Source organism: Panthera tigris, chromosome B2 (genome assembly GCF_018350195.1).
Source record: "Panthera tigris isolate Pti1 chromosome B2, P.tigris_Pti1_mat1.1, whole genome shotgun sequence".
In the NCBI taxonomy this organism is placed as follows: Eukaryota; Metazoa; Chordata; class Mammalia; order Carnivora; family Felidae; genus Panthera; species Panthera tigris.
This window is the reverse complement of record NC_056664.1, coordinates 94,096,916-94,115,074: the sequence shown is the minus strand read 5'-3', so window position 1 is coordinate 94,115,074 and position 18,159 is coordinate 94,096,916. Positions and strand designations below refer to the sequence as shown.

At 41.2% G+C, this 18,159-nt stretch overlaps 1 protein-coding gene across 1 annotated transcript in view; it reads left to right on the top strand.

Annotated features, from left to right (window-relative positions):
- BVES (blood vessel epicardial substance) overlaps positions 1–15,755 on the top strand; it is a 33,921-nt gene extending 18,166 nt beyond the window's left edge. Inside the window, exons 7-8 of the mRNA XM_042985329.1 lie at positions 497–638; positions 15,363–15,755. Coding sequence (XP_042841263.1) covers positions 497–638; positions 15,363–15,487 — 267 coding nt within the window. The 3' untranslated portion in view covers positions 15,488–15,755. The remainder of the gene's footprint in view (positions 1–496; positions 639–15,362) is intronic.
- Positions 15,756–18,159: the final 2,404 nt, after the last annotated feature.

Sequence of the window (18,159 nt, the reverse complement as noted above, 5' to 3'; positions counted from 1 at the left end):
GGGCAACCTCCTTTCCAGAAGGTCTAGAAGTGACAAGAGAGGGATGAGAGGGGGCGTGTGGCAATCCAGTTAGGAATTTCAGAGCTGAGTGGATCTTCAACAATTTGCAATTTGATCTTCATTTCCCCACAATTGCTTAGAAGGAAATTAAAATAATGACAGAAGAGACATTGCAGAATGTTGTTTCTGTGATAAGTAGTGTTCTCCAAGAACTATGCATATGGGTGTGTGCTCTCTTAAAGTCATCTTGTCTAGGCCCTTTATCAAATTAGGTTGGTGCTTATTGTTTTCCAGTTTAATAAATAAGCTATTGAGTATGTTAAATTTTTGTAATGTATATATAGTAATAGCTTATGATAAAGGTCATAGCTAACATTTTTTGGCCACTTACTATATACCAGGTAGTTTTTATTTCAAGGAAAAATAAATGCTGTTTACAGGGAATGTATGACCTAAGTCCCATAGATCTCTGAAACCTTAAAACTTTGTTTTGTAGAAGGCCAAAAAGTTGGAACACCAGCTCAGCCTGTGCACACAGATCTCCATGCTAGAAATGAGGAACAGTATAGCCAGCTCCAGTGACAGTGAAGATGGCTTACACCAGTTTCTTCGGGGCACCTCCAGCATGTCCTCTCTCCGTAAGTTACCTCAAACTGATAATACTCCAGGACTCTGCTGGATGTCATTGGAAATAGACAAATGACAACTTGGGTCAGAAAAATAACTTTGCAAGTAACTATTTGGCAATCTGTCAATAAAAACAATAATTTTGTCTTGCTTTTCCTTTTCCATATTGCACATCAGCTAAAATCCACCTTTAGAACTCTTAGTTCTGTTTTCAGAAATTGTTCACTTGTTTTGCCATGCACCCTTCTTAAATACGGGTTCACTGGAATGATGTGAAAGAGTCCATATGGTTTGATGGATATTCGGCTATTTTGTTTTCATGATTTTCATGTAAGTGAACGCCTAGACCCAGCAATGTGTTAAAGATGATAGGAAGTAGCTGTTGGATGTTTTGCTGCTGACTGGTTATCAGTGTGAGCACCAAGAGTTAACAGGTGATCGGGTTATGGAATACTCCTGAGGATGAAGGAGACCATTCATGACCCCTGTGAGTTACCTCATTCACATACCCACCCACCTTGGCAAGTTTTCCAACACTGGAAACATTAAAAATGTTTTAAAACATTTTAAGTAAGTAACATTTTAAGACACAGGTGTTGAAGATTAATAAGTAAAATGAGAGAAACTATTTTAAGAATTAAGTGCTTAAAATTAATGCTTAAAATTATTGTAAGGATTATCCCAAAACTGATAGTATAAGAACTTTGAACAAATTCATTTGTACTTTTTGTTTAAGTTTATTTTTTTAATTTTTTATTTATTTTTGAGAGAATGCAAGTGGGGAGGGGCAGAGCGAAGGGGACAAAGGATCCGAAGCGGACTCTGCACTGAAGGCAGTGAGCCTGATGTGGGGCTTGAACTCACAAACCATGAGATCATGACCTGAGCTGAAGTCCGGGGCTCAACTGACTGAGCCACCCAGACGCCCCGAAGTTTACTTTTCTTTTATTTTGAGAGAGAGTGCACGCATGAGCAGGGGAGGGGCAGAGAGCGAGGGAGAGAGAATCCCAAGCATGCCCTGGGCACTTAGTGCAGAACCCTATGTGGGGCTAGAACTCACAAACTATGAGATCATGACCTAAGCCAAAACCAAGAGCTGGACACTTAACCGACTGAGCCACCCAGGTGCCTCGTGAACAAATTCATTTCAAGTAGCAACAAGTCAGACAGATTCTCCCACTGCATAAAGAACTATTAATATTTCCAGTTGTGTGTTAATCCAAAGTAACTTTTAAGGAGATACAGGTACACATCCAACAATCCCTAAATGTTTATGTAAACGATCTTGTAACTTTGGATGCTTTAGATAAATTGGGTTAAGGACTTGAAGTATTGCATGGTCAGAAGAGGCTGGAATTGAGAAAGCCATGTAGGCATAAGCTTCCAAAGCAAAGTCTAGGCACAGAAATGTGTTGTGAACCAAAAGGAGATTTCAGGAGTAACACAAGTGGGAAACGGGAGATGGTTTTATCTTATTCTAGTAACTTTTGCAAGTACTGACTGAGGCTGACCAAATTCTGCAATCTGCCAGCATATCAAATGCATTATCTGGCTTGTTGAAACAGTTTGGCGGTCAGTAAGCATTTTCAAATGGACCCGTCTTAATTACATGTATAGTGATTACTATAGTATGAAATGTCAGCAGAAAGGGAATTAAATAATAATAATTAATAAATTTTTGTTTTTCTGTAGTATTTTATTGTATAATCCAAATCTTTGGGGAGTAAAATAACATTTTATAAAATGTTTATCTAGAGTATGTTGTTTAAATAGAATTAAACACGTGTTTGAGATTAACATTTGTATTGTTTGTGCCACCAGAAATCTACGTTCCAGGTGGATTGATCACTCATGTTGTACGTACAGACCTGGGTTCAGATCTCACTGTAGTAATTATTAGTTGTAGAACTTGGAGTCTCCAAGTCACATGACCTTTCCAACCTGACATGAGCTATCATATCTCATCACAGGCTTGGTTCTGGCCACAGCTCCTGGTCTGTTTCCTTCCCTCTTCCTTCTAGTGAATCATGAGTTTAATCCAAACAGCCATTCCCTGGGGCGCCTGGGTGGCTCAGTCGGTTAGGTGTCCGACTTCAGCTCAGGTCATGATCTTATACTCCGTGAGTTCAAGCCCCACGTCGGGTTCTGTGCTGACAGCTGGGAGCCTGGAGCCTGCTTCGGATTCTGTGACTCCTTCTCTCTCTGCCCCTCCGCCTCTCACTCTGTCTCTCTTTCAAAAATTAATAAACATCAAAAAAAAAATTAAAAAAAAAAAAACAACAACCATTCCCTTGCATGGATCATTGGTACTTCTGTGTTTGTACAGAAGTGTGCTCTCCTTGATTGCAGGATTGCATTTTACTTCTCAGGCCCCTTGTCTAGTTATTTTTCACTGTATTAGAAATAATGTACAACCTGGGGCACCTGGGTGGCTCAGTTGGTTAAGCATCTAACTCTTGATTTCGGCTCAGGTCATGATCTCGTGGTTCCTGGGATTGAGCCCTGTGCCAGCTCTGTGCTGACAGCCTGGAGCCTGCTTGAGAGTCTCTCTCTCTCCCTTGCTCTCACTCTCCTGCTTGTGAGCACATACACACACACTCTCTCTCTCAAAATAAATAAGCATTAAAAAAAGAAATATGTACAACCTGCTTAAGTTGCTTATTCATTTTAGCCTCATATTTATTACGCAGAATCTTGCATATTGATACAAATGTATGCAGCTACATGTGTGAGCACATTTTTGAACATGAGTGTATGTGAATTGCACAACAAAGCCACGCTCGTACCTAATTTCCTTTGACCAACCCTTGTTCTGAGTTTCCTGGCTTCACTTCCTGCAGTTTCATGAAAGACATTAGTACTCGACCACATCATTGATACTATGAATTATTTAATTCATCCTAGCATGTAATTCATCAAAAACTAGTTTCTGTTTCTTAGGTTTTAGCTCAGATTTCCTAAAGTGTGAGTTTTTTGTTTTTTTGGGTTTTTGTTGTTGTTGTTTTGTTTTGTTTTGGCCTTCTTTTTGCCAGACCCATCAATATGCCATCTACTCTTCCATATTACAGATTACATTTTATGTAAAACAAAGAACACAGTACCAATCTCATAAGACTATTAGGCTGAAATAACAAAATTTTCCACTTTTTGAGCATGTGGTAGATCTTCATGAACGTGAGGCCCCTAAAACAAATGACTACGCTCTTATCATTCCGGGTTTCTGCCATGCACAAGGGGCGTTTATGGCAGCTTCTCAGCAGTCCTGGCTGCTTCGTGAATGCTGAGGGGAGAAGGGAGCAAACATTTATGGACAAGAGTAGCTATTATTTTTTCAGGTACTCTCTGTACATACTCACATGTAGTCTTCACTGTAATCCTGCATAGAGACGTATACTAGCTTTCACTAGAAGATGCAGCACTAACAATTTCCCAAATCTCTGGCTATGATGAAGGGACTGCTTTCTCCCTCAGGTGTACACAGGGTGCTGCCCCAGACCCGTGTCCTCCTCACTCTGGGATGCCACAGAGCAGCTGCTGTTTGGGTCATTGCCACTCAGGGCAGAGGGTTTGTTTTGTCTTGTTTTGATTGTCCTGTAGAACATTGATTCTGAAATGTAAATGTGAACGTGAATCACTTGGAGATTTTATTAGAGGTTCTGAAGCAGCAGACTGGGGTGGGGCCTGGCATCCCCATGTTTAACAGGAGCCCCAGCGATGCTGATGTGGCTGGTCTCTGAACTACTCACTACTTCAAGTAGTGAGGAGTAGGACTCCCTCCCCACAGCCTGTAATTTTGCTGATTGCTTTCCTGTGGTGGTGATTAAGATGTTTCTTGTATTTCCCATCTACTGGTAGGTGGATCTGCAGGCCGGCATAGATTCCTGTGAAGGCACGAAACAAAATTGCAGCTGATCCCATTTCTTACGCTGCACTCTATTTTTATACATGTCACATGATGCTAACTAAGTCCAGAGCAAGATCTCGACTCTGCCACACAAATTCTGCCTTCCACTTCAAATGATCCTTTAAAGACAAGAAAGTGAAGTAATGAGATAGTCTGAGAAAAAATGCTTCCTACCTGTTCATTCAGTAGCCCGTAATCCAATTAACTTAACTTGTTTTCACTTTCCTGTTGCTTCATTTACTTGTCTCATGATTGGGGAAAAGAAGGAGGAAAGAACAAGACGTCCAGAACGTGTGGGAAGGATTTCATGCCCTCATGTGGATAGAAGCTCTCTTCTCTCTGCTCATGGATCAAGTGCTCCTCAGCGTGCCTCGCCATCTTCTCTTCCTTATGAGGCTTAGCTCCCTACATGGTGTAGAAAACACATACACACAGATCGATTGTACTGGGCAGGTCCATCGCTGATCAGCGACGCCGAGCGCAGGCATCGTCATGGCAACAGGAGAGCATATTATGCTTCCCTAAAAGTTGTAGAACTTTGTTTTTGTTAATTGGGGTTAAATAACCTATTGTTTGGTTTGTGTGTTTGTTTTTTAAATTCTGAGGCAGTATAGACAATGCAGTCTGTTGCAACTTGTCTTTGAAAGGTTTTGTTAGTTTAAACTGTGTATTTTTTTCAGAAGTTATAATTTTTATAATGTAATATAATTTTATAAATTTAGGAGTTTTAAAGATACTACAACATATTTAGAGAGATATTTCTTACTGAGAACAAGTCTTTTCAGATTGTTTTGTTGTTATCAATAGCAACATGGTGTTCTGGACAATCTACTAATTTCATAAGACCTACTTGCACAAATTTGCTTCAAGTTAGCTTGCATCTGGTTAATGTTCTTATCTGCAAAGACTAGCAGCATATCTGACATGATGAGTTTCTTTCGGCTATCTTACCCATTCATTTACCTGGAAAGTTACAAAAAACTGATACAGAATTCTTAGTTTCAAGGCTGGTCTCATGAAATAACCTGTTCAACTCAATTTGTGTTCCATTCCCCTTGTGAACAGCTCTGCACATATAAACAACAAGCTTTCCATGAATTTTATGGAGAGGTAGAGAGGAGATATGATCAGGCAGCAGGAATACCCAGGGAACAGTTCGCAGATCCACCAAGAGGGCTAGAGAAAAGCAGTGCCCCCACTTTGTACATAAGTAAAGAGCAGCTTAGGAAAGTTAAGTAACCGGCTCAAGGTCACTGGGCTAGCCCCAAAACAAAGACCTGTTAAATTTTTTGTAAGTTCTTGTTTTGCCTTTTACCGTATAAATATCCATATCCATTTGGGAGAGAGAATCTGTTTAGGGGTACTCACCCACTGCTGTGGCAGCCGCCACGTCCTGACCACGTTCATACATGCTCTCGTCTCATCTTCACCACCGCCCAATCAGGTTGGTGTGGTGTTTTCCCCTCTTAGGGTTGAGAAATTGGACACTTCTCTCTGGCTTCTTGGTCCCCCAGCCAGTAGGGACCATGCTCTGTGACTCCTGAACTCCTGTCATCACCAATCCATTCGCTGCCCTCTATCCTCACACAGTGTTTTCTCATCTGTAAAATGACAGCCAAGGGATTTTATACAATTGCACATTTTTCAGCTTTTAGTAAAAAATTTAAAAATTAACAAGTTAATATACACACACAGATAACAAATAGTAAAATTTAAAAAAGTGTTGCAAAGAAAAGAACTGCCTCCCTTCAACCTATTTGCTCCCTAGGAGCAATCACATTGGAACAATATTTGTCCAAAATGCTAAATAATGCCCTATTATTTATTGATTTATCCACTTAAACTTTATCTACTAATCTAACTTTTTTTAATGTTTTTTAACTTTTTAAAAAAATTTTTTGAGAGACAGAGAGAAACAGAGCACAAGCAGAGGAGGAGCAGAGAGAGACGGAGACACAGAATCCGAAGCGGGCTCCAGGCTCTGAGCTGTCAGCACAGAGCCCGACAGGGAGCTCTGACTCACAAACTGCGAGATCATGACCTGAGTCCAAGTCCGGCACTCAACCGACTGAGCCACCCAGGCACCCCTAACTGAGCTCACTTTTAACTTCCCTTTGCCCATCTGCCCAATATGGTTATATCACTAGTTTTTATTCTTTTATTATATATACCTTTGTAACAGTAAATGATGCACTTAAACCTCCATTTTGTTTTCTCTCTGAAGCATTTTTAGAGGTGAGGACATTAGCATCTCTACCCTTTCTTATTCTTTCCCCTTCTACCTTTACATTGTTGTGAGTCTCTTCCTTAACTTCTGAACACTAAAAATTTCTAAAACGTCCTTAACTTCTAAATATAACAAATATATTCTGTTATCTATTTTTTTTTATATTTTTGTCATAAAATATACGTGACATCACATTTACCATCTTAACCATTCTAAGGTCTTCCTTGCTTTCTCTGTGATTTCTTTTGCAAGGTTTAAGCAAATAAACAGTGTTGACTTTATTATGCTTTATTTAGAACCAAATAGTGGGCTATGACTACATTTCTTTCTTTTTGGTTTCAATCTCATGATTCCTGTTCAAAGGAGACTGTTTCTAATAACAAGTTCAAATGGATTCTCCTTTCCCACACAGCATATAGATCAATCACAGTTTACTTCATACTTTGACCTTCCTTTTTTTTCCCCCCTGAAGATTTTGTATTGCCTTGCTTTGGGGGCCATTTTATTCACCATATCCCTAGTATCTTCTAGCTTCTTACTCATTCTGTCTTTGAGTTAAAATCCAATTTACTTCTTACTTCACATTTGAACCATGCCTTTTCATGCTGCTTTCTGTCTTTATAGATATTTCTAGTTGCCTTTCTTTTTCCTCATTCTTGTATTTTTTTTTTCTTATATCTCTACTCTCTCAGTACATCAATTCTGTGTACCTTTTTCTCAGACACCTTCCTCACAGAACCTCCCAATCTCATTTTGGACTGGTTGTTCCCTGGGTCTATGCGCAGGTGCCATCCTGGAACTGCCTTTCCTGTTCTGAGTTTATCCACTATCACCATGACGTTACTGCTTTCTCTTTGTGAGCAAGAAGGGGCTACAGGACTTCCACTGTTCCCTGGCTGCTCACAACGTGCAGCTCAAGGCCCTGACCACCCATGTGAGTAGTTAGAAATTGATCTGGGAATGATCACTTGGGCCAGAGAAAACCTCATGGAAACCAGTAACCTCCTTTGATCTCTCTATCTGCCATAATTTGTACACTTCTTTGCTTGAGTTTTCAGTGCTGGTGTTGAGTTTCTGTAAGGGAAATTAGGTATGAAAGCCATACTAACCTTCATCATTATTGTTCAGAAAGTTTCAATCCAAACACAATCCTTCAATTTAAAAAAATACTATGATATACTTAAGCAAGACAAGAAACAGGATGATAATTCTCTCTAGCAAAGAAACCATTAAATCCTTCCCTATCCCCATTCATCAAAAATTGTATAATCTAATTAAAATTCTAAACCCTTTGTAAGGTTTTTAATTACTTGCTAAAGCAGTTGGCCAGATGGTTAAACATAATAAAAATAAGAACACTTTGAAAGGAACGAGGAAAATGTCATGAAAGTTAACAGAAGAAAGGGAAAAAAAGTCGTATAACATTATATTAGATAGCTTACAAAAGTGGTCTCTCTTTTTAAAAACTCTTTCTTAAGCAGAGAGAAAAGTCACTTGACAAATTTCATATCATGATATTCTGTTTATTTGAAAAGCAAACTTGAGATTGCTTATTCATTCTCTGAAACAGGTGTGACCTTCACTCTGAATTTAAGAACAACAAATATGTCTGTTTACTTTGACTTGCTAAGAGATTCCCTCAGGTCCTCATGTAATTAGAAGCACACCGAAGTAGAATAAGCTTAATAAGGACAGAATTCTGTCAAAAGGAATTTCTCTTGGAGCGCCTGGGTGGCTCAGTCGGTTGAGCGTCTGACTTCACCTCAGGTCATGATCTCACAGTCTGTGAGTTCGAGCCCCGCATCGGGCTCTGTGCTGATGGCTCAGAGCCTGGAGCCTGCTTCCGATTCTGTGTCTCCCTCTCTCTCTGCCCCTTCCCTGCTCATGCTCTGTCTCCAAAATAAATAAAAAAAACATTAAGAAAAAAAAATTTAAAAAGAGAAAAAAAAGGAATTTCTCTTACCTAATTTTTCACTTCTCTGGATACCGGAATTTGACTGATTGTTACATAAGATCTCCCTGGTCCTGATGTAAAAAGGCTTCCTGTGTTACTTTGGGAATGTTAGACAGGAAAGGGTCTGGTGGGGCAGGCTAAGCCCCGTGACGTGCTTATACTTGCAGGATACACAGTGGACCTCAGTGCAAACTCCTGTCCTCCTCAACTAGGATCTGGCCCTGGCTGCTATCTGAACAGGTCTGCTGAGGAAAGACTGCCTCCCAGATCCAAATCTTCCACAAGTGTTGTCACCCGCCATGATCTGGCATGAGTGCAAGGGGCCACTGTTTGGTTCAGGGCTCTTCTAAACCTCCATCTTCTACATTTGCTCAAAGCCCCTGTTTTTGAGTTTGAGTTTTTCTTTCTTCTGCTCAGGATTGCTGCCTGATGTTGCCGTTCTCTCTCTCAGCTGAACACATTGAAAGTGGTGCACAGCTCAGAGGAAGTTCTGCTCCACTGACTGTGCCTTCTCGGTGCACTGGGATCTACGGAAGGGGTGTAGACGTCTTTTTGACAGAAGATTTTTTTGCCACTGGGTGCAATAGGAAACATCCCCAAGCAACAGCAACTCTTGACATAACTGTTTAACAATTTCACACCAGATAAATCTGGATTGCAGCTCAGTCTGAGACTATTTGTTTTACATAGTTTTATAATAAACTGTGTTAACTGGCACCCAGAGCCAAGTAGAAGATGATTATGGCTAATAGCAGAAAATAATGCTAATTATCTCTTCTTAATTATAAAAAAATCCAAAGGATGTAGTTAACCACTTCTGTCTCCCAGCTGTAAAAGTGGTTTTAACAGAAGAAGGATAAAAATCAGTTTTCTGGAAAATTTATGGATATGGAATGATTTGCCTGTCTAGAATTTGAAATAAATTGAAAAGTAAAGCATTGTACAGAGGTCACGTACCTCATAGCAATGTCCTTGAGGGGCAAAAGTAATTTGAAAAAGCACTTAAGTGAAGATAAGCTCCATTTCTTCCTCTCTCCTCTCCCCACATTCTTACCTCTAGGTAAGGTTGGGCCTTCTGGGCAAATTTCTGATGATACATCAGTGCATAAAGTTAATGAAAAACCAAGCAAACTTGTAGAAAGAATTTATTAATGTTCAACTTGTGATATGTTAAGATAGTTCCCTTGAAGCAGAATACCACCCCCCCGTCTCTCATTTTTGTTTTTGTTTTTTTTTTAATAGTTTTTAGGGGTTTTGTTGTTGTTCACACTCCGGATTGGATTTGAACTTATTAGTGGACTAAGAAATTCTTTCTAGCAGCATAGTAATGGTGACTGAGTCTTTCCACTGAACCAGCAGGTCTCCTGCCAAGGTCAGAGAGCATCAGGTCTAGGGCAGGTGAGCTCCTTGCTCCCTAAAGCCTGCCTTTCTCCTGGCCGTGACAGTGACACATCTGCAGTTAGACCGGGTGAACATCACCCTTGGCCCTCAGTGGTACAGGAGGCTCAGGCTAACTGGGGTTGGGACAAAGCATGGGCACTCTCTCTGCGACCCTGATTCCTATTGAGGGTTCAGGCATCCGGCTGGCACTTGGTAGCCTGCAGCAGCTACAAGGCAGGCTGAATTCCTGTTGCCTTCCCAGGCACCTGCCGGTGATGGGAGAGCGCCAGGGCACCGTGGTCGGTGGTGGGACCAGAGGGGCTTGTGGGCGCCAACCCAGCCACCAAGCCTGAAATGAGAGTCTGTGAAAAGAATGTGAGCAGGGCTGTTAGGGCCACCTGGTTTATCCTGCCAGAACCTGATTGTGCCGAGGGGTTCACTTGCTGGTGAGGAAGGTGTTCATCCACAGCAGCCTCCCCACTCTTCTTTCTCGGGCTGTCCGGGTTGTCTTCACTTTCCCTTTTGAGTATAAAGTAGAAAAATAGCATGGATGTGGTGAGCATGAATTGCTCTGAAAAGCGCACTGAGTTCCTGAGAAATAAAATAATATCGAGTCAGAGATCCCAACCAATCCATTTTTATTTCCCTAACATTTAACCCAGCCTCTAGTGCCTTGTCATCACTCGGGGGCTCTTCTTGCTGATTGTATGAAAACTCTGTGGCAGGTGATGATACCACCAAGCTTATTGATGTTTACCTGAGGGGATGGTGCTCTTGCCCGTGCTGTGAGCACTGTCGAATCAAGCTATATACACTGTTGCCCATGCTATAAGCACGTGCTATAACCTGGGCTATAAGCACTGTTGTTGAGTCAATTATATGAAAATGATTTGCCTCAGGGATCCTGACACAGAATACAGTCATTCATAGTGTGGTTTTACTGTAGCAGGAGACCAGTCTGCGCTTGAGGAATGCTGGTGGTTCCCCACTGGTGTAGTGGAAAATTGACCCATCAATCATTAAAGGTGATGGCCGTGTATCTTTCCCTCATCCTCAGGATCAGCCTTCTGAAGGCTCCATGTGGAGTTTCACGTCCTAAGTTATTATTCTCCTGTACTAAGTAATCATCAAGGACCTGGCTATGTGTGGGGTACTTCTGCAGGAGGGAAGACGTCTACAGCCCTCAACATGCTTGTTTTCCAGTAAGGGATAGAGGCACGTACTTGTGATCACAAAGAAATACAGAATGTGGAAGGGCTGTGGGTCTCTAGATAATAGACTCTCCCCACACAAGGAATTACAGAAGACTCCAGAGGAAGGAGGTGGGGTCTGACCTTGATGGTGAGGGATGGGTAGGAATTTGACAGGTAGGGATGGAAGTGAAGAGGCCATTCCAGGTAGGGAGAAGAGCAAGAGGAGAACATGGAAAGGGTGGGTTGGATTTGGGGAGCAGAGAGTTTGCCAGAGCTTGGACTGGAAGGGGAAGGAGGCCCGACTTGGACACATTTCAGTGTCACCCCAGGACTGTGGGTGACTCTGGCATTACTGTCTTTTTAATGCTATGTAGTAAGCACCCCAGCTCTTCCTTGGCTGAGGCAAATGTAGTGGGGACCAAATAAAGTCTTTCACAGAGAAGTTGAAAGTTCTCAGAAGGTTTTCACCAGGTCATTTCCAGTTGTGTTGGGTCCCCTCTTTATTCTCTCTCAGTAGGAAAATGCACCGATTGGTGATGGAGCTGAGAGGGCAGAGAACATTTTGGCCCACATGTAGATAGCAGCCACAGGATGCTATAGAATGTCACCCCTGGTTTGATAGATGGGCTTAAAAACCAGATCAATTAGTCCTACTTCCCCAGTCAAAACACACGGGGTGTGTTTCTGTTATGTGTGTTATACAGTTACATTCGCATGCTCTACGTTATTGATTTGGTTAATACTCTTAGATATGCCATCTTGCTGTTTGTTCTGAGAGGTTTTTTAAGTTTATTTATTTATTTTGAGAGAGAGAAAGAGTGACAAGAATGAGACCGTAGGAAGAAGCTGCCTTATTATGGGAGTAGTACCAATCAGAAGTCTTGGTTTCTTGTTAAAAAAAATTTTTTTGTTTTAATTAAATGGGGCACTTGGGCAGGTCAGTCGGTTGAGCATCCAACTTGGGCTCAGGTCATGATGTTGTGTTTTTGAGTTCGAACCCCGCATTGGGCTCTGTGCTGACGGCTCAGAGCCTGGAGCCTGCTTCAGATACTGTCTCCCTCTCTGTCTACCCCTACCCCACTCGTGCTCTCTTTCTCTCTGTCTCTCAAAAATGAATAAATGTTTAAAAAAATTTTTTTAAAGAAGTATTGGTTTCTATCTTTTTAAAATTTTTCTTAAGTTTATTTATTTGGGAGAGACAGACACATTGGGAGTGGGGGAGGGGCAGAGAAAGATGGAGAAAGAATCCCAAATAGCTCCGTGCTATCAGCACAGAGCCCATCACAGTGCTCAAACTCAAGAATCATGAGATCATGATCTGAGCAGAAATCAGGAGTTAGATGCTTAACCAACTAAGCCACCCAGGCACCCCTGCTCTGAGAGTTTTTATCTGATTGTGGAAACTCAGCCTAAGCTAATGTTTTATGAGGCTTGATCATTACTTAAAGCTAGACATATGATGAAGGCCATCGACAGTTTTTTTAAGACAATTTTACTGCCCTCGGGACAGTTTAGATTGAGAAACACAAACCCCTATTTGAGTACAAGAGCCACTTCTTTTCATTTGCCATTCCTAGAGGCAATAATGAATTTTAGCAAGTTTTCTAATTACCTTAGGCCATTCTCCTCCAAAGACCATATTAATCACTCATTTTATTGACTTACAAATGGACAAAGTGATTATTACATCCCAGGCACTGATGTAAGAACTATACAAGTCGTTATATACAAGTTAAAATACTATATTACTATTACTATTACTTGTATATATACTATACAAGTTAATATACTATATTAAGCCATTTAGTCCTCTTAACAACCATATGAAGTAGATTAATAGCATTATTCCTATTGTACAGATGGGGAAATTGAGGGACCGAGAAGTGAAGTAACTTGCCCAAGCTCACACTTGAAGCTCAGACATTCATTGCCATCTGAGTATACATGCCATTTAAAGCTCGTGTTTGGTGGTTGTGTTGTCCTCTGCATGAAAAAGGATAAAAAGAGCTTGCCTGGGAGATTCTGCCGGGCTTGCTCTATGACAGAGTTGTGTTCTGGAACATTTTAATAGAGGCTTATTTTCTACAGTGTATGTCAGCAGTTGTCTTTCAAAAGACTCTGTATTTTTATTATTTTTAAAGATTTTATTTTTAAATAATCTCTACACCCAACGTGGGGCTGAAACCCACAACCGTGAGATCAAGAGTCGTACACTCTACTGACTGAGCTAGGTGCTCAGAAAACTTAGTATTTTAATTGACTGTAAATGCTTGAAAATGAAGTTTCCATGTATGTCCAACAAACACATTAGCCAAACCGAAGTCCAGCCCAGTGTAATTAATATCTTTTTTTATGTTGGATGATGTGGCTGTTGGGAGTGGCATCTCCCCAGTGCATGACTGGGACTATGCAGTTAATGATAAACATCCAGTGGCATTCTCTGTGTGCCCAGCACCGTGCTGAGCACATCACATGATTATTTTGTTTCATCCCCCGACAACGCCATGAGGCAGGTCCTGGGAATATCCCCTTCTACGGATAATGGAAACTGAGGCCTAGAGAGGCTTAGTAATGGAGTGCAGGTCACACATCTAGGAAGGAGCAGAGCAGAGCTTTGAACCCAGACGTGTTTTCTTATCCTTGGGCCTTGACCACTATGTATGCTGCCTGCCCCTGTGCTGTGTGGCTCTGCTGGCCTTGCCCCTCCTCCTCAGCCCTGCTGTCTGCTGCTGACTCTTGCCAGGGATTAACAGCTGATCTTGATAAATTTCTTACAGCAGTTCTTCCTGTTTTAGCAAGTTTCCATTATCCTCCCTTGCTCTATACCAGCTATTTGGAAAGTCAGGTTTCACCCATTGTTCTTCCATTATCAACCTCACAGCCCGCCAGAGTTCAGCATTGGCTAATTGACAGAATACCGTTCCATCCGTTCCATCCGTTCCATCCTGTTAGAGGACAGCAAGAGGGCCACACGAGTGTGGGTGGGGCCGATGAGACCCTGACGCAACAAATCCTGACACTGAATTTGGAAACTGTGTGGAAGGGAGTTTATGCTGTCCTGGGAGTTGTTCATTAAGCACCTTGATAAGTCTATGTACCTATTTGTAGTAACTTCTACTCTTACTCTGAAACCGTATTTTTTTCTGCATCAATCATGGTGTGTCTTATGTGGTAAATGCTCAATGAACATTTGACAAATGCATGGACAAATGAGGGACTGACTATTGTTTTTTATATATATATTTATTTTGAGAGAGAAAGAGACAGGTCGTGAGTTGGGGAGGGGCAGACAGAGAGAGAAAGAATCTGAAACAGGCTCCAGGCTTTGAGTTGTCAGCACAGAACTGGGCTCAGGGCTCGAACTCATGGACCTCGAGATCACCACGGGAGCTGAAGTCGGACGCTTAACCGACTGAGCCACCTAGGCACTCCTGAGTCATTTGTTACTTAGCTCCTTTGATGTAAGGGCATCCTACAAGGCTTTAGGGATGCCCCTGCCCCATCTGCTACTTGAGATTGTATTTTCTTCTACCTGCTTCCCCTGTCCCTGTCACCCTCTCCTCTCATCTACTTTCCTCCTCTCCCTCTCCCATATCAGTCCAGGAAGTGACTGGGCAGGTGGTAGCAAGAACTGTTGTTTTAGGTGGTGCTCTAGATGGTGTTAGCTTCCATAGCTTCAGGATGGAACTATTCTTTATGGAAATTAGGAGTTATATCAGCTTTTGAGGAACTCAAGTCACCATGTGTGATATTAATGCAGAAACATGCATTCTGAGTCCTAATCAGACATTAGGGCAGCCCACTGGAAACTGTGTGTGTTTGAGAAGCTCATATCATCCAAGCATGTATAGTGGAATCCATTCCACGTGTGTTCTCATGACTGAGAATCGTTGCTTGACCTCGTTGTTGTATTGAAATATTGAATCGCAAATACAATCTGTAGAGAAGTTGCATTCCCGGTGCCAACTATAGATTCCCAGAAATTTTACTTTCCATTTGGAGATAATAACTGACACATCACACCAACATCAGGGCAGGCTGTCCATTAAGTGGTTTTTCTTTCTGTGTCTTTGACAGATGTGCCATCCCCACACCAGCGGGGCTCTGCCAAGATGAAACCAATAGAAGAAGGGGTGGAAGATGACGATGAGGTCTTTGAGCCCGCGTCTCCAAATACATTCAAAATCCATCAGTTGCCTTGATCAGACAGCGGGGCCAAGTTACCAAGATGGAAACTGTCTTGAAGAGATCCTGAAAAATACCAGCACTTCTTCATGACTCATTGATCACTCTGCTTGAGCACTGGTGGTCTGTGGGTAGGAAAGTAAGGAAAGGTCAAAACCTGCAAAGGTTATTTTCGCTCTCCTTTTTATTGATCAGCTTTTTAAGCAGTTGTTTTACTGAGCCTTCTGACTAAACCTAGTTCTATTTTGAGATATATATTTTCACAGTATTTTCTAGATATATTATTGTTCTGACTTAGCACTCTGTCAATGCAAATGCCTTTTCACTTACTTTCTCCAAGTTGTGGTTCATTTTCCTCACATTTTTTTCTCCACTGTGGCAATGGGGTTGTCTATTTGATAGTTTTAACGAAAGTATAATTTTGAAACCGAGGTTGAGATGGCATTAGAAAGCAGGGATTCTCAGGCCTTGTTTAATTGATTTTTTAGCTGGAAATTTTTAAAGAAAGATGTGATTTGACTGGCGTTTTTTATGTGTTTCGTTTTTGTTTTTCCCCCTCCCAAGTCAGACACATCACTCCACTAGATCCCCTTACTTATTTGAGCATTGTGTAGATAGCTTCATAATGAACAAAACTCTTCAGACTTTGCACATTACCCTTATATCATGCTATTTATAATCGGGTCTGAAACCCAAAGCTGGAAAGATAGCAGATGGAAGGATTCTGAGCTCAGTTTGACCTATGGCCAAACTCGACTTACCTGTGATTTGGGGCCATCTTGTCCCACACACCCTGGTGTGGGGAATATGCTTTTCTCGGGGTAGGGAGTCAAGTGGCCAAGCAAATGTTACAGAGTGAGGTGATTGAAGGAGCAATTTTTATTCTTTGGTCGGTATTCTGAGGTTTCAGACTGTTCCTCCAGAGCAATCGATGTCTTTTTAAAATGTTTGCCAGATACCCAGTGCCAGGGTTCCAAATGTGAACACAGCTTTGGGGGCAGACAGTTCCCCATCAGTCAGGTGATGGGCACCCAACCTAGATGTTGCAGTGAGGGCTTTGATTCCAGATCTCTCTTTTCTACTAGAATCATGTTTCAGGAAACAGTGGCATTTATGGTAGGAGATAAGAAGTTTGCTGAAATCGTCGGTCAAACAGGGCAGTGTGACTGTGGCACTCAGTTGGGTGAAGCCCATTGATTGGCTATGCTATGTCATACATCATGTTGATTTTATTTTATCCACCAGAACCAACTTGAGTCAGTCCCCTGTTATATTAAATAGCTAAGAAAAATTGCAAATGAAATTATTTTCAAGTGAGCTGAGCCAAAAATAACATCTCTTGCCAAGAGGTGATTTCTGTTAGAGAAGGTAGATAAGCTAGTCTGGGGTCACCTCATTTTCCTAAATCCATTTTTTTGAGGCTAATTATTTTAGTAATTTCACTGGATTTAAATTTACATGCTCGGCCACTCACTAAGAAGATTTCCACAGACTGGGAATTTGGCTCCTAACGTCTTTATCAAATGTTGATTTATTAACATCACAGTAGAAAGGCTGATTTCACTTTCCTATTAGAGTGGCCTCGTCAGTTTTCTACATTATGAATTTATTTTGGGGAACAGAAGCACAGATGAATGACTTAGCCTTGGCTTTAAGATTGTAAAGATTCATTCGGGTGAAGTCTTTTTGCTGTGCCCGAGATCACATGTGTGGATAACTATAATGTAATGGCGTTAGAACTGCTTTCCTCTAACTGTTAGAGTAAGGTCATGTAGACCATTTAGTTTATACACGCCTAAGACTCATTTACAAAATCACTCTATAGAGTAATTAGAAATTACATCCTTCCCTGAATAGAAAGTAATTTTAGATTCTGCTGAGGCCGTGTTTTTAATGTTCTTGTGGATTCACAGAACCTTGGGGTTTCCCTAGCCTGACCCATCTTCAGGTATATCTCACTTGGTCAAGCTCAGACATTGGAAAGGGTCGTCTCTCATGATCAACCTGCATGTGTTTAGAGGTTTCTTTCTGTGAAGCTGGGAACAAACATTTTCAAAGGCACACTGAAAAAATTAGATGATGTGAATTCATTCGCAGTTTTTATTAAAATCCGTGTGGGCGCGTGCACACACATCCGTGTTATTGAAAACAAAGATTGTAATCTCAAGCTTAGGAATCTGAAAAGGGCCACTTAGCCTGAATGGGAAACATGAAACTGTTTTTAAATACACACCTCTCAAGACAGTGAGACTTGGGGAAAAGGAGACGCAAGCCACTGAGGAGCCCTCCCACATAGACTTGATAGCAAAGAAGCAAGATAAGAAAACAGAACAGTTTTAAGTGTAAGATCTCCTATGGGTGACTTTGAATTCATTTGTACAAGTGAACAAGCGTATCTTTGTATAAGGCATAAATACATAGACAAAAAAAACATGTTTGCTGCCAAAACCACCACTAAGATGCTTCCTGTGTTTTTTGGTGTCCACTTAGCTGTGTGACCAAGGTTCAGAAAATGATCTGCAAAAATTGTTCTATATATAACCCCAAATCTACTATGTTTAATTGTAGCATTGAGTCCACTGTATGAATCAGGAGTGTAACATTTATACCAGAATATATGTGTCATTTGTAATGTTTTGAAAGCCCTCATATTTCTATTTATAAAATAATAGCAGAGATACTAGATAGA